The following is a 24064-nucleotide window of genomic DNA, read 5'->3' as shown; positions in this document are numbered from 1 at the left end:
TGTGTGTGTGTGTGTGTGTGTGTGTGTGTGTGTGTGTGTGTGTGTGTGTATATATATATATATATATAAAAACATAAAAACAACAAACAAAACAAAACATTTTTTCAAGCACTCTAGCAACCCTCATGAGGCAACCAGGTATTGTAACAAATAGAACTCTGGGCCTGGAGTCAAGAATATCTACCTGAGTTCAAATTCATCTCAGACACTTACTAGCTGTGTGACCCTGGGCAAGTCACTTAACTCTGTTTGCCTCAGTTTCCTCAATTATAAAATGGGGATAATAACAACACCTACCTCACAGAGTCATTTTGAGGATCAAATGAAATAATATTTGTAAAGGGCTTAGCACAGTGCCGGGCACATAGTAGGCAGTTAATAAATCCTTCTTCCCTTTCTCCTCCTCCAATAGAATATAAACTTCCCAAGAGCACGGACTAGTTCAGTTTTCTCTTTTTCTTTTTTCATTTTTCTCACTAGTTTTGTTTTTAACTAGATATTAACTATTATAATGTGATATTAATTAGTTTTTAACTAGACATTCTCACTGCTTAGCACTGTGTCTGGTATACAGGAGGTGCTTAATAAACGCCTATTGTATGAATGATTACTATTATTACTAATGTTACTATTATTATAATGTAACTACAAAATCATGAGATTGATTTCCCGTGTGGCTTAGGAAGTCAGTTTCATTATTTGATGATCACATGAAGCAGTATGTGATTTTTCTATCCTTTGTGCTTGTTTCTTTTAATCTTATATTTAGTGTTCAATTTCATCCCCTCCTCAACTTTAGAGTGTACAAGGTAGATGTAATCAATTTTATATACGAGGGAAGGAAGAAAGGGAGGAAAGAAGTCAGACTGGAAAGAAGGAAAGAAACACATTAAAAACCTGCTATGTGCCAGGCACTTGGACAAGTACTTTACATATATTAATTCATTTAATCCACACAATGATCCTGAAAGGTAGATGTTACTATTATCTCTATGTTAGAGTTGAAGAAACTGAGGCAAACAGAGGTTAAGTGAACTACCAAGTTTACACAGCTAGTACATCTCTGGGACCATATTTGAACTCAGGTCTTCCTGACTCCAGTCCCAAACCTCTATCCACTGAACCACCAGTTGCCTCAAAGGGCAGGTGATGAGGAATAATTAAAAGTCTTGTTCACCATCAGAAAGAAAGTCTCTGGAAGAAAGAAGAAAATATTGTTTAACTCCCAAACTCATGCTTAAAGAACCAGATTTAAGCCCTCCACAACAAGACAGAAGTCCAAGTGACTTGCCTAGGGTCACCCGGCTAGTGATTGTCTCAGGCCAGAGTTCAATTGAGGTTTTCTGCCCCCAGGTCCATTGCTCTATCTACTGTAGCTCTTAGCTGCTTCTATTTGGCTCCATCATATATTTTCTGCTTTATTTCATACACTTCCTCCATGCTTTCTACATTCCAGCCAAATTAGGCTATTCTCTGCTGCATTTTCCCATCCTGCCCCTTTGCTCAAGGAGTTCCCTGTGCCTGCTATGTCTTCCCTCCCCATCCTCACCTATTGAAATTCCTGCCCAGTCTTTATTTGTTGACTTGTTTTTATAACAAAACAAACATTCGTTAAGCACCTGCATTGCTGAAGCACTGTGCCAGGCCAAAGAAACACAACAAATAAAATGGATGTTGTCTTTACTGTCAGGGAGGTCTTCCATTCCCTTCTATGAAGCATGCGTATGAATAGGATGAGGGTAGAAAAAGAACGATTATCTGTGTTGCTTATGGAACAGTCTGGCAAGATGGCCCCTATGTGGCTAAAGCCTGTATGCCCTTTACTAAGGGGAATCAGCTATAGCAGAAGATCTGGGAATGGGATTTCAATGTGGCTCTAAAACACCTGCATTTCAAATTTCATTGTCAATTTTGGCTTGGATTGAATTTTCAAGTTTGCAACCTAATGTAGAAAGCCCAACTCAAGGGCCATTTTTTCTGTGAAGTCTACTCTGATCCCCTCCAAGTTGTAATGACCTTTCTTTCAGCTCACACATGTAATTTTGTTTTAGACCTCTTACGCACTTAACAAATCATATTGTACGTGATATTTATACATGTTCACATTTTATCTTCCTCCTAGATTGTAGGCTCTCTACGAGCAGAGGCTTTGTCTTACCTGAATTCCCCCCACCCCGCCCCCACACCCAGATCACACCACAGGGCTCCGCACATGGTAAGGACTTAATACATGTTTGTGATTGTACCTGCTGATGTTGAACAACTTCACTTTTTTTTGACATTGCTACTAACAAAATCCACCATTTAGATACTCACGCGAATACCTGCTGTTCCCAATGTCTTAACTCCTTCTGTTCTGCCACATTCCTCTCCAGTTCATCATTCAGATTTTGCTTCATGTTCTGGAGATAGTCCTGATTCTTGCCCCTTTCCTCCCCTTCCAGCTGCTCAGCTTGGACCGCCGTGTCTTTGCTGTGTTCTTCTAGGATTTGCTGCAAGAAGAGCCAGGGCACGTTGAGTTTGAGTAACTCTTGGGTCATCAGCCCATTCTGGATGCGTCTCAGCTCATCAGCCGCTTTCTGAGTAAGCCCTTGTTTTAGGGTCTTCAGTTCTTCCAAGGCGTCAAGGTCAAGCCTTTCAACCAGCTCTTCCAATGCGGCATTGTGGTCAGACAGCATGGTCTGCCAGTGGATTAAGTAATGGCTAATCTCTCCGGAGGTTCTAATAGCATCCCTCATGGACAGCTGTTCCTTCCGCAATTCTTTTTGCTGATGTGTTCAAAAAGATAAATAATAATAATAACAATGTTAAAAATCTGTTAAATTTCTACTAATTATCATGTAATTTTCCATCTTACTGGTTGTTCTCTGTCATATCTCAGCACTTCCCCTATAATTCTGTTCTACTACCAGGGGTGGGGAACCCCTGTGGCCTCAAGGCCACACGTAGCCCTCTAGGTCCTCAAGTGAAACCCTTTGACTGAATCCAAACTTCACAGAACAAATCCCCTTAATAAAAGATTTGTTCTATAAAACTTGGACTCAGTCAAAAGGCCGCACCCATAGACCTAGAAAGCCACATGTGGCCTCGAGGCCATAGGTTCCCCCACTCTTGTAGACTATGATATTCTTCAGGACAAGGGTAACTTTTATATTTCCTATAGGATGGAGCTTTTAAGGTTAATGTCAAGGAGGCCAACAATGAACTCGTGATAGTATATGTCTTATGGATACTCTCAAGAGACAGGAGCTTAAGCTAAAGGGATTATGGGTCACACTAGCATGTCAATGTTTGTTGCCTCGTGTAAACTTCCTTGGTGAAATTCTGTATTATGATGATGTTATCAATCACATGATGAAGGGTCCGCTATCTCCCAAGCATTATCTTAGACACTGATGGTCATAGACTACCTTTGTCCTCAAGATACTACTATTCATTAACAGGAAAAAATAGACTAACATTTATTCTTGCATGTGTGTAGTGCTGTGTGTCCTTCTTAGAAGGCACATAGTTTCTCTTGTTAACAGAATCATAGAATTTTAGAATTGGAAAAGATTTTAGCTACCATCCAGTCTAACATATATTGGAAGAAATAAAAATATTTCATCTATTTTGGCTTACCTAATTGGTCAGGCAACATTTACTTAAAGATTACAGTATAAACCATGCTACTTTTGGACAGTTCTGGATTATAGAAAGTTTTTCTTCATATCAAGCCAAAAATGTAACTTAGACTCACTGATCCTAGTTTGAGGTCAAATAGGACAATCTAATCTCTTGTCCACAAGTTATCTCTTTGGATTCTTGAAGACACATATCACGTCCCACTTAGTTCTTTTGGACTCCCAGCTAAGTGACCCAATTTCCTCCAACTGATCTTCATGTTACATGATCTCTAGGCCCTTCATCATTCTGGTCACTCTCTTATAAAAACACTCCAATTATCATAGTCTTTCCTAAAACTTAATGTAACAAATCTGATGTGGACTGACCATTGTGGTAGAGAAACAAGAGTTACTACAATGATAACAATGACAATATGACTCTTCTTCATCTTCCTCCTCCTCCTCCTCCTCTTCCTCCTGCTCACATTTATATAGGACCTTGCTTACAAAGCACTTTCATAAAAATAACACTACTTATTAGAGTGGAATAGCATTTCGTTTTTTCCAAATAAGGAAATAGAGGCTCAGAGATATTAAATAATTTGTCCTGGGTCACACATCTAATAACACCAGAGCTGGGAATCAAACCCAAGCCCTCTGATGTTGAGTTCATTGCTACCTTTGCTTCTTCCTCTCAATTGCAACATTAATCTTTGTATCCTCTCCCAAATCTAGCACAAGCCTGCTATGCACTTAGAAGGAACTTAAAAATGTTGGCTAGACTGAGTTTCTGGAATAAAGGAGGAAACTAGAGATTGATGAGATCATTCTGGAATGGCTACGTGGAGGATATGCCTTTCAATTAAAAAAAAAAAAAAAGACTTGGGTTTCATGAAGGTGACCGGTTAGTCAGAAAGATGATGTCATCTCAGATGTCTATGATTCAGAGGCAGAAAGAGGATAATTTATAAATAAGTATATGAATAAGAAGTTTTATTATTGTTGTTATAGTTTAGTATGAGCCAAGCAGGGACAGGAGGAAATAGCATTTGGGTCAGGCACAATTGTGGAAGACCTTGAAACTCATTATCAAGCAGTGTAATTTGATACATACTGTATCCAGGAACAATTGCCCACCTTCTGAGAAAGGCAAGGTCACAAGCAAAGCAATACCGAAGAGTGGGATTTCTTGTTAAAATCTGTAAAATGTTAAGTGTATGTGAAGGGGCTTAGAGACAGAGACTAATAAAGGGTAATTATAAGAGTACAGAAGTGGGGTAGTCATGATTTAGACTAGAACTGAAGAAATGAAGGACATTGTGCTAGACAAATTTTATTATTATTATTATGTAAAGAAAGAAAGTACTGATAAACTAACAGAATGAAGTCAAAGACAAATTTCCCAAGGGGGAGGCTCACTTTATATCTATTTTCAGTGTCAATTATTGACTATTACAGGACCATGATGTCAACAATTTGGACACTTCCTCCACTGGTGCAGATTGCAGCCCTTTCATGGCTTCTTATCCTGGATAATTCTTTTCTAAGTCATTTCACAAATCCTCCATGGTACATCTGCTCAATATGATAGAGATCTTCCTCTCTGATTTAGTGATTTTTTTCATGCCCCAGCAGTAATTAGACCTTCCATCTACCACTTATTATTTTCAGACAAAAAGTTTAGTAATTGACTAATAAGATCTTTTTTTTTTTAATATTAGGAGTTGATAGTTTCACTATCACCTTATCTGACCGTATCCAAAATGTGACTGGGTACCACACTTGAGGAAGGACCTTCACAAGTCAGAGTCTGTCCAGAGAAGGGTAAGAAGGTTTAGTGACATGAATAGAAAATATAGAATGAGTGAATCTATTGGAGAAACCAGAGATATATAGCATGGAAAAGGAAAGACTTATAAGCAGGATGGGAACATGATTTCTGTCTTCTTCAATATCCCTATCTTTAAAATAAGAATAATAATTCTTTTCCTGCCTTGCTCAAAAAGGTGTTATAAAGAACATGCTTTGTAAACTCCAAGAGGCTATACAAATGTAAGCTAAACTTACTCAAATACTTGAGGAATTAGATTTCTACTAATTTGGGGAAAATTTGGGCTAACTGATGGAAATGACAAGAAAGTTGTCTTTGGTTCAATGTAAGGGGTGAGGTATTGGGCAGGAGGGACTGAAGGATTGAAGGGGAGGTGGAGAACCTTCCTCACAATTAGAGACACCCAGTACTGGAATGGACTGCCTTGAATGATTGTGAATTCTCTCTCTCTGAAAGTGTTCAAGAAAAAACCGGACAACTACTTGCTACAAATGTTGTAGAGCAATCTACAACAGATGGGTACAAATCGGGCTAGTTGACCTCTGAGGTCCATGACAACTCATATTTTATGATTCCCTGAGAAAGAAAAGATGCCTGCCAAGGATGAAAAAAGAATGATAGTTCTTTAGTATTCACGATGGTTCTTCCAGGTCGAAATAAGGCCCCTCATGGTACTGTAATGAAGGCCTCTGAAAGGAATTTTAGTCTTGCTCTCCAAGCTGTCTGGGTATGATTGATGTAACCAAAAAGCTTTTGCCCTCCATGCACAGCCTTAATAATTTTCACTTGTATAGACAGCTAGTTTGATCTGTCAATTTACACAGCAGGGCCAGTTCATTTTACAGAAATCTGCATGCAAGAATCTAAATTGCTTAATTGGGCATTTTTGCATAAAGTAAAGTAATTGCTTTGAATACATTACTCCCTTTTCTATGCTCCAGATTTGAAGAACCATAGATCAGCATCATTGCTCGATTTTCAGATGACCTAAGGAGGCTCACTTTGTATGGGACAAGTTGCCTGAAATTCTCAGAAACTTTCTTCAGCACTTTATTAATGAAAACAGCCCCCTTCTATTCAGCATTCCATACCTCAAGAATTCTAATGATCCATTTAACTTTTAAAACATTAGGTATCTAGGTTGGTGTCTTATTCCCCTCTTAGACTAGGAGCTGCAGGAGGACAAGGGTTGAGTTTTTGCTAAATTCCAGGAACTAGTACAAGACTCTACATCCAGTGAGTACTTAACAAATGTTTGTTGAATTCAATTTTATTAGCTACATCTTATCCACACTTTATACAGGGGTGTCCCAAAAGTCTTAATGCAGTTCTAAGCTGATAAAGCTTAACATGGAACTAAGATTTTTGGGATACCCTGTATCTCAGTGCTCTGCACATAAGAGATAATGAATTAATAATATATTAGCTGAATTTAATTAGATAATTTTTCTTTGGTCTAGACCTATAACTTCATCTGATAAGGAAATTCCTGGTGTGGAAATTTCCCTTCTCAGATGCAGGTCAGAAATTCATCTCTAACTTACAGTCTTAGAGCTTTGCCTTGGACAGTGAGCAATTAAGTGAGTTTTCCAGGGTCACAAAGCTAGTATAAGCCAGAGGTGGTACTTGGACCTTGGTGTTCCAGACTCCCAGGCTGGCTTTTTATCCCTTCCACCACTCCACATACTACATGAGATAAATCTTATGAAAAGCTTGTATTTCCCTCAGATATTAAGAAAAGTGACAAAGAGAACAGAAGCGCTTACTAAATTTTGTTTAAATTGAATTAACCATGTCTAAAACTTTCTGTCTCTCACAGTTCTTAGTCACATAAACACAGTACGCGCTATCTAAGTGAGTCTTGAATAAACACCTGTGGATACTAACCCATATATCAGAAGAACTTTAATAATGTGTCATAATTCATACACTAAAGAAGACAATGATCACCATTTCTGGGGCATGAAAGCCAAGTTGTCCCTTCCGGATTTTGTGCTGTTAATCTAGGTTGCTAAAAATTTGGGGCAGTGAGGGGGCACAGCAGATAGAGTGCTGGCCCTGGAGTCAGGAGGACCCAAGTTCAAATCCAGCCTCAGGCTAGAAGTGAGACCCTGGGCAAGCCACTTAACCCTGTTTGCCTCATTTCATTATCTGTAAAAATGAGCTGGAGAAGGAAATGGTAAACCACACTACTATCTTTGCCAAGGAAAACCAGAAAGGATTACAGAGAGTTGGACGTGGCTAAAGCACTCCACAACAATAAGAATTTATTAAATGCCTACTATGCTCCAGACACTATGCTAAGTGCTGAAGATGAAAAAGAAAGGCAACAAAAACCAGTCCTCGCTCAACAAGCAACCAACTACTTGCAAATAATATCTTCTATCTTATTTGAACCTAGTTGTTTGCTACATAACATATCCATGTGTATGATATATATGTATGTGTGTATATATGTATGTGTGTGTATGTGTGTGTGTGTGTGTGTGTGTGTGTGTGTGTGTGTATTTGGAGATAATCAACAAAGGGAAGGCATAAACCTTGGAGGGGTGGGGATCAGGAAAGACTTCTTGGAGAAGGTGAGACTTAAGCTGGAACTTGAAAGAAGCCAAGGATCCCAAGAGACAGAGATCAAGAAGTTAAGAATTCAATGCATGGGGGACAGCCAGAGAAAATTCCTGGATTTGAAATGCCCAACTATTATCTTTGTTTAAACCTTGGGATAAGAGTTTGACAGTTTTCTTTAGTGCTGTTATTTGCACTGCTGATCACATATCCAAGGGAGCTACTCAGTAGTCTGTCCGCTCATTATATTACCTTTTGCATCATTTCACGTCTTCTCTTCATTGTTAGTTTTTGGTGAAGTTTTTTCTTTTCTTGCTTCAAATCATTTTCCAATTTGTGTTGAACAGAAAGAACTTCCGCCTGAGCTCGAGCCAACAGTGTTTCCATCTGGTCTTCGTCCAAATACCCGGCCCTATTTTAAAAATACATACAATTAAAACCAGAGTTTCCAAATTAATATTTAAGACTGAAAACTTCGGTGCTACCTCATATTTTATGGAAGTTAACATCTTACAAATCACTGCAGACAGCAACTGCAGCCATGAAATTAAATTAAAAGATTCTTGCTCCTTGGAAGAAAAGCAGTGGCAAATCTGGACAGCATACGAAAAAGCAGGGATACCACCTTGTTGACAAAAGTCCATATAGTCAAAGCTATGATTTTTCCAGTAGTAACGTATGGCTATGAGAGTGAGTCTATAAAGAAAGCTGAGTGCCTCAGAATTGACGCTTTCAAATTGTGGTTCTGGAGAAGACTTTTGAGATTCTCTTGGACAGCAAGAAGGTCAAATCAGTCAATGTTTAATGAAATTAATTCAAGCTATTTACTGGAAGGTCAAATATTGAAACTGAAGCTTAAATACTTTGGCCACATAATGAGAAGATGGAGCTCAATGGAAAAGACTCTGATGTTGGAAAAGACTGAAGGCAAAAGGAGATGGAGATGGCAGAGGACGAGATGGATAAATAAGTGTCATGGAAGCAACAAACATGAACTTGGACAGACATCAAGAGAGAGTGGAAGACAGAAGGGCCTGGCATATTATGCTCCATGGGATCCCTAAATAGCAACAAGAAGCTTTTTAAGGGGAAGCCATTTAAGAATAAATGATGAATGACTTTTCCTTGGCCTTCTCAAACACAGTCCTCTTGTGATGACTCACTGTAGTGTAGACATTGCCCTGAGTTCTCAAAGTCTATGTCGGTAGAGACCAAGCTCTAATAGGCCCTATTGAGTGAGAATAATTTTTAGTACAGGCCAAGGGAGAATGTGTGTGTCTGTCATTTAAGGACCATAATAGGAAAATTGAGAGAGACAACCAAAAGGCTGCCTTCGATGGGATAAATTTTATTTTTTTCGGTCTCAACAACTAACTCATAAAATGATCCACTGTGTCATGGAGGCTCTGGGCTCAGTGTTTATAGAGAAGACACCACAGAAATGAACTTATATATCCTAGAAAGACTGAATAAGCATCCATGACATATGTTCGACTGAGGAGATACCTCAAGAACTCAGAGGTATTATTGATCATTATCACTGTTTCCATGAAAGGTGAGAAAGAGGCACTAGGTTTCCTAATTACTGCTTTCCATACCTAATAACATTTATTTTTTTATCAGTGAACTTACTAACTGAATGGTGATGGAACCATAGATTGTTACCAGAGTTGACAGGTAATTTTAGGTCATCTAACCCAGTGACATTATCTTACATTAAGGCCCAGAATGGTGAACTAACATTTTTTTTTCTCCTAAGATCACATAGCCAGTTAGTGACAGTTTGGAATAGAACTCCCAGCTTCTACACCTAAGGACTTGTGGTGTGTCCAGCATACTTTCAGAATCACAGCCCAGTATGACTTTAGATTTCCATATGTTAGTAGTAGTAAAAGTAACAGTAATGATGATGATGACAGGCATTTATAAATAGCTTTGAAATTTGCAAAGAGATGATATCTATTATCTCATTTTTTTCCCTTACAACAACCCTGTGAAGTAGGTATTATAGGTAATAATATCCCCATTTCACAGATGAAAAAACAGGCTGATATATGGTGACACAAGTAGGAAGTGATAGGGTCATACAATTTGGAAGTGTCTGAAGAGCAATTTAAACACACCTCCTTAACTCTAAGCCCAGCGTTCTATCAATTGCACCACAACCCACTTATTCTTCATCCAGGAACCAAAGTAAAATATTCTACATTCTATTAACAACAACAAAAACAACAATAACAACTTTGATTTGCACAGCCTTTTCAGTTGGTGAAATTCCTCACAACCATTCTGTGAGCTTAGTAGTAGTTTATGTAAGACCAATTCACAAATAAGGAAACTGTAGCTTATAATTTAAATGACTTGCTCAAAGTCACAGAATCAGACAGTCCTATCATATAGAGATAGGACTAAGAACCCCCTCTCTGAATTGTAAGCCCAGTATTCTTTCTATGATCTTAACCTGCCATTATTAAAAGCAGACCTTGGTAATTAATAGATTCAGATTCCCTAAAGCCATCTTATCTCCAAAGATGCTCCACGATGGTATGACTGGGTCATAGGAACCTAATAGATCTTAGGGTTCAAAGTGACTTCATGACTTTATTACATCCAACCCCCTGCTACCAGGCAGGCATAACATTTGCATTGATACCACAGAGCCCTTAGGTGATTTCTTCAAGGTCATACAGATAGTAGGGAGGTGGGACCAGAACCCAGGTTTCTTGCTTCCTGCTGAAGGGCTCCTGTCCACCACCAGGATGTCTTTCCTCTTTGAGATGATGATTATGTGATCCATTCCTAGTCACTAAGATCATGCATGGAGAATTATCACATTTATTCCTTTTGACATACCCAATCTTGACTCCAGAAGATTTGAGTTTAAATCCCAATTCTTCTAACTTACTGCATGGCCCTGTGCAAGTCTTTTAACCTCCATGGTCCTCAATTTCCTCATCTATAAATTGTTGATGTTAGATTAGATGGCCTTTTAACTTTCTTCCAGCTCTAAATCTATGATTCTATGAGATGAAAATTCACCAGGAATTTGTCATTAGAACACTGTCTGAATATATAAGTAGATATAAATAGAGTTTAGGTAAATTCATGCATGATAGTATAACACGTTCTTGACAGCTCCAATTTTGAGGAAGTCCTTACCAAACTCAAATCTGCCCCTCTGTTAACTTCCATCTATTACTCCAAGGTCTATGCTCCATAACCACTAAAATCAATGTGACTAGCCTCCTTGCAATGCATTTTAATTTGTTGATGTTCGTTTCAAAATATGGTGTTGAAAACTGACCAAAATAATCCAGATGCAATCTAGACAATGCAGACTACAGAAGAATAGTCATCAGTCCTGATCTGGATGATATTTTTACTAATGTAGATTAGGAGTACTTAAGGCATTTTTAAAAATTAATTTTTAATATTTGTATCTAGCTGTTGACTCATATTGAGCTTATAAGTCAACTAAAGTCATCAGTAGTTTTGTTTTTTCCTAGATGGAGTATTGACAAATCATATTTCCTCCATCCTATGTTTCTACAATTCACTGATTGACCTAAATGCAGCATTTGTATTTATTTCTGTTAAATATTACCTTATTGGTTTGGGATCATTGTTCCAATTTGTCAAAACGATTTGTAATTTTACTGTTATCTATCATATTAGCTCTTCTTTTTTAGTTTTGGATTATTTATGAAATTAATAAGCATATCTTCATCTAAGTCACTGGTAACAATATTAAATAGGACAAATCCAAGGAGAGAGTCCTGTGACACATTACTGGAAACCTCCCCCCAAGATGACATTTATCTATTAATCAAGAAGAATCTATCCAATTGTATTATCTAGGCAAGAAGTCAAATTGAGGCATAGAAGAGCTTGCTCAAGGTCATGAAGATTGTGTCAAAGGTGGGACTTGAACCCAGTACCTCTGACTTGGTGAAAAGATATCGTGAGGCTGCACTGCATGTAGCGTCCATAGAAAGCTGATAGCGTTGCTGTCCTCTGTCTTGGTCAGGCTACATCAGAAATGCTATATTCACTTCTTTGCTCTTATTTTAGGATGAAAGGCCTTAATGTCATGACGACCAACTGAAGAAGAATGATGATGGTTAGTCTGAAGATATGATGGGGCAGATATGATGCTAGTTTTCATGGGGTGTCATACGCAAGTGTCAATAGACTTGATCAGCTTTGTCTCAGAGCAACAGGCCTGTGAATTAGATGACGAAAGTTGGTTAAGTTCCCAAATGTGCAGTTCACTTTGGGATAGTGATGGGCTGAATTGAACTGGAACTGAGAGTCTGATTAAACCTCTTGACCCTCTCTCAGAATGATTTTTTAAATGCCTAAAACATACATAGGTTTATAAAGGAAACTAGTTCTACTGACATACAGTTCTCAAAATAGTAACAACAGCAAAAAAGGCTCCTGAAGTGCAGGTTAAAATCCATGGGCTAGTCTAACTCCCTCATTTTACAGATAAAGAAACTGAAACTCAGCAAGTAAAGTAATTTGCTTTAGGTCACATGGCCAGTAAGATGATTCCAAATCTAGTGGTACTCCTCTTGTGCCATGCTATTGCCTTTCCTGACATTCCCTCAACCTAGTGGGCCAGTAACTCTACTACTAAATATAATTAGCCCATTAGTACATTCTCACCAAAGAACCAGTCTCACTAGTACCTACTTAAAAAATTGGGGCAGCTTAGTGGCCCAGTGGATAGAGCACCGGCCCTGAAGTCAGGGGTACCTGAGTTCAAATCCAGCCTCAAACCAAATACTTGACACTTACTAGCTGTGTGACCCTGGGCAAGTCACTTAATCCCAATTGCCTAAAAAACAAAAAACAAAAAAAAAATTATCTGGGGATTAAAGACTCTTAAATATGGAAGGGTCCCTAGGAATTATCTAGCCCAAATACAATCTTAAGCATAGATTTCCTTTAAGGATTATTGACAAACAGTAATTCCAACTCTTTTTGAGTGCCTCCAATGCCACCACCTCAGAAGGCAGCCCATTCCAATTTTAGACAGCTCAAACAATCCTGTAATTTCTTTCTAATCATCTTACCTTTTATCCCCCGTTGAATCCTTTATTCAAAGAAATATGACAAATATCACAATTCTGGGAAAAAAAAACACACACTAGACTAGGAGTCAGAAGGCTTGGGCTAGTATGTTACTTCTCTGGGAGTCATCTATAAAATGACAAGATTAGACTAAATGATATCTATGGTCCTTCCTTCCAGATCTAAATTCTATGATCCTACAATGTTGATTTTTCTAGTCCAAGTCAACTGAAATGTTCTTTAACATGGAATAAATTAATTGGAAAGTTTCAATTAATTTCAAGTAATAAATTGATTGCTATTTGGAGGAAAACTAAACCGGAAATAAAGTTGAGGGGGTAGTTAGGTGGTGCAGTGGATAGAGCACCGGCCCTGAACTCAGGAGGACCTGAGTTCGAATCTGGCCTCTGACCAAACACTTGACACTTACTAGCTGTGTGACCCTAGGCAAGTCACTTACCCCCAACTGCCTAAAAAAAATTGATACCCTTATATTGGGGAATGGATAAACAAATTGTGGTGCATCAACATAATGGAATATTACAAGGCTATACACAGCACAGAATGCAATGAATACAGAGAATCATGAGAATACGTATATGAACTAATGCAAAGTGAAATAAAAAGAGCCAGGGAAAGAAAATGAAGAACAAAAAATTAAATATGAATCCTTCAAAAATATAATGGCCAGGCTTGACACAAAGAGCCCTTTATGCAACTTAACAGTTTTAAAGAGTTTCTTAGAGCATTGAGAGTTAAGAGATTTGGCCAGAGCCATATGGCCAGTCTGGGTCAGTGTTAGGACTGGAAACCAGGTCTTCCTGGATTAAAGGTCAGTTCTTTAGCCAAACTGCTTTTTTTTTCAATATGATAATAGAATAATACATTTCTGTGGCACTTTAAAGTTTACAAAGCCCTGTCTTCATGGCAGTCCTGTGAGGTAGGTAATGGAAGTATGAGCATCATCACTGACCAGAAGAAGTAACTGAGAGTCCCAGATGTGATCTGACTTGCTTAGGGTTGTATGTCTAATATATCTCAGAGCCAGGAATTGAACCTGGGTTTTCTAAACCCAAAAACAGTCAGTCAGTGCTCATTTCCCTATAGCATTTGCTTCTAGGGAAGCAAATGAATATGAATTAACGTCAGGACACAATGAAAACACAACAACATTGTTAAGTCTAAAAAAAGTTTAAAAATAAACTACATCTGCTCATAACATGGATGAGGCGATCAGCTCGTGTGCTGCTATGAAGTGCCAAAGAGTGACATGAATGAGTAACCAAAGACACCCAATTAAGCAAACAGAAAACCCCAAATTTCCTTCTGTCTTTATCCCTCTCGGCTGCCAATGTGCGGAGAGGGGGAAGTCCATCCCAAGAGGATGTCAAAACAACAGAAAGATAATGTTTGAACAGGTTCTTGGGAACGGAAAAATTAAACCTTCAGGGACAATAGTGATGGGAATTCAATGGATTTGATGTCCAAAATAATGAACCGAAGCACCGAATGCAAGATGTAGACTAAACCTTAGAACACAGAATAGAAAAAGTCAGAGTTGGCTAGAATCTTGGAATATAGAATGCTAGGTCTGGAAGGGGCCTTATAAAATAAAACGTGGAATTTCAGAGTCAGAGATCTGAATTCCAAGCCTGATTTTATAGATTAGGAAACTGAGGCACGAGGAAATGAAGTAGTTTCCCTAGACCATGTTGCTATTTAGTGACACATACAGGGCTTGAAGCTGAGTATCCTTACTCTGTCACTAGAGCTCCTCCCCACCTACTATGCTCAGCTTCCTGTATAGAATTAATTAGTATTTCCTGAAAAGGATCACAGTAGTTCTCAGACAGCACCAAGCATGTAACTGTTACTCATGTATCTAGCTTTATTATCTAGTGTCTAGTTCTGGCTCCACCACTAATATCCTACATAACCTCTGATCAGTCATTTCCTTTTCCTGGGCCTCAGTTTCCTCCTCTGTAAAATGGAGAGACTGAACTGGCTATTGCTCAGGCAGCATGCCATGGTGAACAGACCACTGGGCTTAGAATCAGGAAGTTATGGTTTTAAATCCTGCCTTTAAGAGTACTAACCATGTGACCTTGAGCAAGCACTTAGCACAGTGAATGACGCATAGTAGGTACTTAAAATATTTACTGACTGACCCTAGTCATTTATCCTCTCTGAATCTCATTTTCTTTGTCTCTAAAACAATGGAGATGCACAGGATCACCTCTGTGGAACCCTTTAGCTCTAAATTTATGATTCTATAATACATGCATGATTAAGTGATTGATATTCACCCAATACTTTCACATAGAACTTGTAGCACGACTTAACAGCTAATGCCTTTGCCAATTAATAGCCCTATCATTGCTTCATGAGCCTCTTAGAATTCTCTATTTAAATACCTCTGACAGAAGGATGAATTGACAAAAGAGTATCTTCTTTCCTGGATAACTTTTTTTTTAATTATTTGGAAGTTTCAATGTTTAATTACCTCTCATTTTTGTGGATAAGGCTTGTTATCTGAGCGGTTGCTGTGTTCAGAAGACTTTGGTCCCGGCTTTCTAATGACTGGATGCTTTGTATCAGGTATTCTCTGTAGCCAAATCGCTTACTCAGGTGGTATTTCTTATTAGCTTGTAAAAAATCCATTAACTCTTCGATATTCTCCTATTTGAAAACAGGAGAAAGATACATGTAATTTACTTTTAGTCTATTTTCCCATTTATATTAGCAGGTTACAATATGTATCAAAGAGCATTTTTAAAGTGCATACTACGTGCCAGGCACTGTGCTAAGCTCTGTGGATAGAGAAAAAGTAAAAACAAACACTACCGTCAAGAAAACGTATATTCTAACGGGGAAGACAACATGAATAAAGATAGGTATATACTAAGATACACACAGAGTATGTAGAGGGTAGCCTTGGAGAAGAAGGCACTAGTAACTGGGAGACTAGGGAGGTCTCCCTGCAGGATACAGCAACTGAGCTGAGTCTTGAGGAGACTCAGGGATCCTGAAACATAGAGGAGAGGAGAGAGCTTCCCAGATGTGGGGGATGGCCAGTATAAGACAAAGCATCAAGCACAAGGACCAGCAAGAAGGTCAGTATGGTTGTGCCATAGGGTGTGTGGAATCAGTCAGTCTAAGGAACTGTGCCAAGAAGTGAGGATACAAAGAAAGGCACAACAATGTCCACGTGCTCACGGAACTCACATTTTGACTCACATATGAGTCAACTCATAAATAACTAGATAGATATCCTACAGAATAGTTGGAAGGCAATCTCAGAGGGAAGGTAATGAGGTAGAGTAGAGACTTGGAAAGACTTCCTTCAAAAAGTGGGATTTGAGCAAGCCAGGGAAGGCAGATAGTGAGGGCATTCGGGTATGGGGGACAGTCAGTACAAAGGTACAGAGTTAGATGGGACATGGAATTCTATGTGCAAGCAACAGTTAATAAGTCAGTGTAGCAGGACCAAAAGGTGTGTGTGTGTTGGGGGGAGGGAGAAGTAATACATAAGAAGACTGCAAAAATAGGAACTTGTGAAGGACTTTAAATACTAAACAAGGGGCTTTACTTTTGATCCTAGAGGCAATGGGGGCCAATGAAGTTTATTGAGTAGGGGAGTAACATGGTCCAGCTTGTGCTTGAGGAAAATCATTGTGCAGTAGAAGATGAATTGGAGTAGAAAGGGACCTGTTAGACCAATTAGAAGACTATTGCAGTGGCCAAGGCTAGAGGTGATGAGGTCTAGAACTAGACTGGTAGCTGTCATGTGAGTGAAAAGAAGGGGGTATACATGAGAGATGTTGTGAAGGTAGAGATAGGAACACTTGAAGATACAGGAAGAGGCCAGGTTCTGAATAGCTTTAAATGATCAATCAAAGAGTTTATATTTCGCCCTAGAGCTAATAGGGAATCATTCATTGGATTTGAATGAGTAGGGGCTGGGGAAATGACACGGTCAGACCAATAATCTAGAAAAATCATATTTATATTGAATTTCATCATATATCACATTTTATTTTTATTGTGAAATATTATTTTAATAGTCCACATTTATTTACTGCTTTTGCTTTAACAAAACATTTTCCTAATGACAATCCTAGAAGGTATTTGTTTTAGCAAAAATAATGACAGCTATCATTTCTATAGCACTTCATGGTTTACAGAGTACATAATATATTTTCTCTTCTTTGATCCTTATGACACACCTGGGAAGAATAGAGTGTAGGTACTATCCCCCTCAGTTTACAAATGAAGAAACCAAGTGTTCAGAGGTCACATTGCCAGTAAATGGCAGATCTGAAACTCCTGACTGCCGAGTTTTCATCAATCACGCTTCAGTAAATTGTCCATTTAAGAAAACATGGGAAAAATCTGTATAGCTTATACATCTAAACTATACAGAGAATGGGCCAGAAACTGCAAAAACAACACAGAATTGAGGATCTCAGTGTCTCAGTGAGGAGAATGTTTTGGTGACTCGTAGGGTTATAACTAGGAATTTTCGTACCTGTGGCAAATCCAGTTGTGAACATATTTGTATTTGGATTGTGGTTCTATTGGCAGAACTAAGGAGAGAACTCAAGGCCCTATATAGAGGGGGTTAAGAGACCTCAGGAGGTTTCTTGTGATCAGAGACCCCAGAAGATCACAGCTGGAGAGGCTACTAGGGGAAAGAGCAGAGCAGGGATGAACTGGAGAAAGTTCACCTACAGTGATGTAAAAACCTTTAGATTATGTCGGTTGATGCTCATTGATTAACACTGAGTGTAGCAATGGGGGAAGCTGGGCCAGGAAATATGAGTGCTATGTCAATAGAACCCTGGGAGTGGTGGCCCAGGACAAGGTGGGGTAGAAAAGGCAATGATAGTTACATGGTATGGCACTGACAGAAATCCATGGGTCTGGGGCTGACTGGCCAGAGAGCCACCCCGGGGAAGAAATACACCCCCTCCTCCAGATGTCAACACAAAAGATCAAAGCCCCAGACTCTCACCCTAGTTTGGCTCTGCAGGTTTTGATATATTAGTGTTTCATCCAGAGCCATCATCACATGCATATAAAATACAAATCTGTTTTCCTACTGGAAAAGAGTAAAAAGGCTTTTTGTTCACTTGCTTTTTTTTTAAATGAAGGAAAATGTATAATTTCATCACCAGACATCCTGGAAGTATTATTTCAGGAGGGTCACTAAGCAGACAGCTCTGAGAAGTCAGAGAAGAATTTTAATCAGTACTGGCTCACTGGAGAGTGGGAAAAAGAAGGATGGAAGAAAGGCTAATTTCTTCTCAAACTTTCAGATGATATAAAAGATGGGAATATTTTCATAGAAGTCAGAATTGGATCCTCTGACACTTCTTATTTTCTGTTTTGGACATGTTGACATGTTTTAAAGGCCTATGGGATATGGACAGGTCCAGTGAGCAGTTGGACACACAGCACTGGAAATCAGGAGAAAGATGAGGGTAAAATGAATTTAGATGTTATCTGCATAGAGATGGAAATTGAATACCTGGAAAAGAAACTGTAAAGAGAGAAAAGAAAGATCAGGAGAGAGTCCTGGAGTAACCAATAGGCAGCAAGATTTGGAAGGATCAGTAAGACAAGTAGGAGGAAACAGAGAAGATGGAGATCACGTGGCAGATGATGTCAGTTGTGTGAAATGTTGCAGAGGGATCAAGGAGGATAAGGAATGATAATGCACATTCACTTTAGCAATAAAGAGACCATAGGGGATGTTAGAGATGTTTCAACTGAGTAATAGGGAGGAAAGTTATACTGTAAGGGATTAAGAAGTAAGTGGGAGATGAAAAAGTGATAGTAACAAATATAGGCAGTTTTTTTTTTTTTTTTCCAGGAGTTTGGCTAAGAAAAGGTGGAGGCAAGAATTCTAATTCAGTTGTGGGGTTGAGAAAAAGAATTATACTGCTCAGAATGAAAAAGGTAATCATTCTGTTGCACTGCAGTCTGGTCATATCACACTTAGAGTGCTGCATTGAATTTTGGATATGAATTTTTAGGAAAAGTCTTGCAAATCCAGAGAACACCCAGAAGTGCCCAATCAGGGAATCAAAATGTTATCAGAGGACAGTAGATTGTGGGAACCTAGAATGCTTAACTTGGAAAGGAGAAGACTTAGGGATGACATAATAGCTTTCTTTAAGCACTTGGAGGGTTGTCATATGGAAGAACCATTAGACATGTTCTGTTTGTCCCTAGGGGATAACACTTGGGCCAATGGCTAGAAGTTATAAGGAAGCACTTTAGCTTAATATAAGGGGGAAAATTCCAAACAATCAGAGAAATGGCATGTCTCAGGAAGTAGAGCTTTCCATTACTGAAGATCTTCAAGCAGAGGCAGAATGACTATAGTGGTGCGCAAATTACTTGGAGCAATAATACTTTTGTTATTGTTTCTTTTTGTGATAACAATAGCAACGTGTGGGTCCTTATACTGATGGCTAACTCAGATGACTCAACTTTGACCAGAAGAAATCAGATTGAGCTTCTTTCACTACCTGGAGTGAATTCTCAGCAACTGAGTATAAGATTTAATCGCATATATACCTGTTTGATTGCTCTTTTTTATTGTGTTTTTAATTCTGTGGTTTTTAAGAATGTATTTTATTGTTAAAAAAATACACAAGTTGTAGCTAATAAACAGCACACTTCAACAGCCATTATTGACATTGCAGCGGTTGTTGATTTGGGGAAATCAAGCATTTCAAAGATCATTCAAGCCCAAAATTAAACCAATTATTGGTGGAAAGAACTAAGAAACCATTGCTGCAAAGCAGTCTAATTAATACTCAGAAAATAAGCAAAGACCTTAAGAGGGATCTAGTAGCTGGGGTGAGGGGTAGTGCATTATTAATGAATTCTTTACAATGCACCTTAGCTATCTCGAAGTTGGAGGAACATTGAAAACAGAAAAAAAAGTTGTTAACCATTGCTATGACGAAAGACGCTTGTCATGGACAAGAAAATGCCAAGACTGGAGTGTTGAAGATTTTTAAAAAGGTAATTTTTACTAAAGAAACTTACTTTTCTAGTTAAGATTATATCAAAATCATTATCAGAGAAGCTAGATGAATCTATAGGATTTAACTATCTTTATCAGATTGTAAAATATCTGCCTCAAAAAATATTTTGGGGATTTTTTTACTCCTCAAGAATGTGTAAGTCTGTTACTCTTTGAGGGGATGACAAACTCTGATAAATATAACAACATTCTGAGAAAACTAAGAAAAAGAACTGTTCTTTAATTAATGATGAAAGGGAATACTGCAACATGATCTTTCACCACACTGCATGTCATGAAAAGTTAAGAAGTTTATCTAGGAGATAGAGATAAACATACTACAATGGCCTAGGAACCAATCTTATTTAAACATCATTGAAAATCTATGAGTTTCAATAAAGGCTAGACTAGGAAAAATTAACTTTATGTCAAAGGTATAATTAATATTCAGTGTGAGAAGAATATAGTTTCATGATGAAAAATTAAAGAAAATGGGTCAAATACTTGTGAACTCAATGCCAAATAATGTAAAACAAATGGCTGTAGAAAAAGTAGGATATGGTTTATGTTACAAGTATTTAAAAGATATAATAAACTGTATGGTTTATTAGATGTTAGTAAATGTAATTAGTTTGCTTTGCTCCTAGGAATTCAAACACTTGTAGAAGTACTAAGGAGGGAATTACCATTCAGTTATTGATTAAATTAGAAGACCACTGAGGTGCTCTCCTCTTCTGATATTCATGAGTCTATATATAATATAGAAAAAGAGGAAAGGAGAAGAGAAAGGGAATACTTGTGGGGAGGAGAAGGGAAGGAAGATCAATGAAGAACAAAGGGAAATCCAGATATGATGGTACAAGCCTGTGATCCCTGTTTTGGGGTAAGTTTGAAGTTACTGAATTGCTTGAGCTTGAGCATTCAGAACTGCATTGGGCCAAGTTTACAGTGTATCCATATTAAATCCAGCATAAAAATGGTGAGCCTTTCGAAAATGGGGACACCAAGCTGTCTAAGGAAGGGTGAACCAACCCAGTTATAAATGGAGAAGGTCAAAGCTTCTGTGTTGATCAGTAGAGAAAAAAAGAAAGGAAAGAAGGAAGGAAGGAAGGAAGGAAGGAAGGAAGGAAGGAAGGAAGGAAGGAAGGAAGGAAGGAAGGAAGGAAGGAAGGAAGGAAGGAAGGAAGGAAGACCAAGACAGAGAGAAAGAAAGGAGGGAGAGGGGAAGAGAGAGAGAGGGAGAAAGGGAGAGAGAGAGAATAAGAGAAGCAGAGAGAGCAAAAGGGGTAAAATAGGGGAAGGGGGGAGAAAAGGGAAACCCTAAAAGGTTGGGGACAAGGATAGGGGGCAGTTTTACAACAACTGATAACAACAGCAACAACAACAACAAAAGTGGTAAGTATAAAAAAGGTACCCCTGAACAGCGACATTTAAAGCAACATTTTGAAAACTGTTCTGCCATCAGGATGATGTAACTTTTTATGACATTACCTGTATTTTAGAATAATCTTGAAGGAGCATTTTAGCAGCCTCCAACTTTAGGTCTCCCTTCAGAACGGCACTTTTTATCTGTGTAAAAAAGATGTTGTGTAGTTCATTTCTTTGGAAAATTGCCAGTTCCCTGTGTGCTTTTGCAAAATCTTCCTCCCGTCTGAGCAAGAGAGACTTCCTCAAATGGTCCTGCTCCCGTCGGTGTAGATTGTGCAGCAAATTTCTATACTCTAAAGCCGACTGTTGAAAGGAGAAAAGAAATGTCTACTTCATGTCTGACACATTTAAAATACATTTTTTCACCAACGGACAATGAGAAAACTGCTAATTACTTGGAAATATTGTCAAAACATGTTCTCCTTTGGAACACCTGTGTTTTAACCTTAAGAGGCTTACCCTTATACTTTTGAAAAAATATAAGTAGTGTGATATAGTGGCAAGAGTCCTGAATATATTGTCTCAAGGAGAGGTATGAATATGTGTTTTTATGTCTACTATGAACAAATCACCTTATATCTCTGGGTATCTGTAAAATAACAGGGTTGGACTAGGTCAATGGTAACACCCCTTTAAACTCTAAATCCTGACGTCTCTCACAATTCTTTTTTCTCTTCTAAATCATTGAGAGAATCCTGTTGGGGTTCTATGCTTTCTTAGGAATCCACAGGGACCTTTGACTCCTCAGGTGTTAATTTTTCTTTGCTTTACACTATTTATTCATAGATGACTTGCTTAGCTCATGCTGGAGGCCATATTCCCTTCTGTTGCTGACATCTTCCTTGTTGGCTTATGTGCTTATGCTGAAAGACTTTCACGAAGTTTTCTTCCTCCTGAGACCTTTGGCAATTTTAATCTTTTTCCTCCTTATGTTCCTTTTATATTGCTCATTTTTTGACTCCTTCCCCTTCAGTAGTTGTTTCCCTAGGGGGTGGACTTCAAAATAGCTCCTTCCATGCTTTGTGCTTAGCATATCACTGGCCTCAGTCTCTCTGCCTCAAGTGACTTCTAGGGGATACAGAACTGACCCAAACAGGCTGCACAACTCCTTCCCTTAGGCTTAGTGTAGTGACATAGGAACACATGCTAACATTTTGTTGCAGTTTCCTCTTTTCCTCAGTTCTCTGCCTGAGCTCATTTACTGCCTGCTGGTGTTTCTACCAAAGCTAGCTTATCCCTTTTGGTTTTCTGCCACTGGGAGGGGGTGGTGTTGCTGGTAGCACATGGAATGGAATTCTTTTTCAAGTTTGTGGGTTGACTTTGTGTAACCCTGTCAGGCCATGGAGGTTGGTGGAGGAGGAGTTACTGAGTGAGTGCACTGGGGACTGGGGATTAGACTTCTCTGCTCTTAGATCATAAGATTTTAAACTCATTAGTGTTCTTGGGGTCCTAGAGGATGGAGACAGCTAAAACTGATTTATCTCTTATGCATAATTCTTATTTTGGAAAGGTTTGAATGGTTGTGAGGATTAGATAAAATGTTTAATCCTCCATCTTTTTTAACATGTCACACCCTATACACACACACATATATAATATGTATATATTTAATATATATTATATACACATATGTATATGTATGTATAATATATAATATATATTACACACATATATGTTCATAGTGGAGATTCACAGTTTCACATACAGTCCTTTTGGTCTTCTTTTCCTATTCTTCTTTGTGTGGTGGGGGAGGTGTTTACATTTGTTGACTACTGTCAAACTCAGTAATGTAATATTTTTTTTAAAAAAGATACCTGGAAACCTCAGAGAGAACCGTTGAGAAGAGTGGTGTTTTTGGAAGTCATATTGCAAAAAGGTCAAAGATGGTAAAGATGTGGGAGCTGTGAATACAGAAGACGCTAGGAGATTAAGAGTGAAACAGAAGAAGCTACACGGGGATACCATTAAGAGTTGGTAGGGTCAAGGGAAGGTTGTTTTTTGTTGTTGTTTTCTTTTGTTTTAAGGACACAATAGAGCTGAGCATTTTTGTATGCAGTTAAGGCACAAACCTTGTCTTCGTGGGAATTAGGAGTTCACCGTCTAATAGGAAAGTTAGGAGATACTCACAAACCATTACACTGTAAGGCAAAACATGAAAATGCAGTAGAAATTCAAAGATCATTCCTGGAAAAGGAATGTGGGAAAGCTTAAAAAAAAGAGAGATGACATTTGAGCTACATCTTGAATGTTGCATAAGAATTCACCAAGCACCTGGGGTCAACATCTCAGTTTGGATGCAGTTTAGAGGAAAGCAAGGAGTCCCATTTGGCCAGAGTTTTAAAAGCATGAAGGGGAATAGTGGGAGACAGTTAGAAAATGGGTCTGGGGTCAAACTGTTAAATGATGAAATATGCACTTTGCTAAATTCTGTTTCATAATACAGTCTCTATCACTCCTGGCTTCTTTTCATTCTACACAAAACAGGTATGCAGCATCAATATGCTGAACGTGTGTTCA

The 24064-nt window shown here is 38.4% G+C and overlaps 1 protein-coding gene across 3 annotated transcripts in view; it reads right to left on the bottom strand.

The window, feature by feature from the left end:
* The window catches only part of EVC2 (EvC ciliary complex subunit 2), a 205446-nt gene that overhangs the window by 81973 nt on the left and 99409 nt on the right, over positions 1-24064 (bottom strand). For all 3 annotated transcript variants that reach the window (XM_027836686.1, XM_027836688.1, XM_027836687.1), the window contains 4 exons: positions 21611-21850; positions 15584-15759; positions 8254-8413; positions 2317-2768 (listed from right to left, as the gene is read on the bottom strand). In XM_027836686.1, coding sequence (XP_027692487.1) covers positions 2317-2768; positions 8254-8413; positions 15584-15759; positions 21611-21850 — 1028 coding nt within the window. The remainder of the gene's footprint in view (positions 1-2316; positions 2769-8253; positions 8414-15583; positions 15760-21610; positions 21851-24064) is intronic.

Source organism: Vombatus ursinus, unplaced genomic scaffold (assembly GCF_900497805.2).
Source record: "Vombatus ursinus unplaced genomic scaffold, bare-nosed wombat genome assembly UNPS02014818.1, whole genome shotgun sequence".
Taxonomy (NCBI): Eukaryota; Metazoa; Chordata; class Mammalia; order Diprotodontia; family Vombatidae; genus Vombatus; species Vombatus ursinus.
The sequence above is the reverse complement of the archived record's forward strand: the minus strand, read 5'-3'. Positions and strand labels throughout refer to the sequence as shown.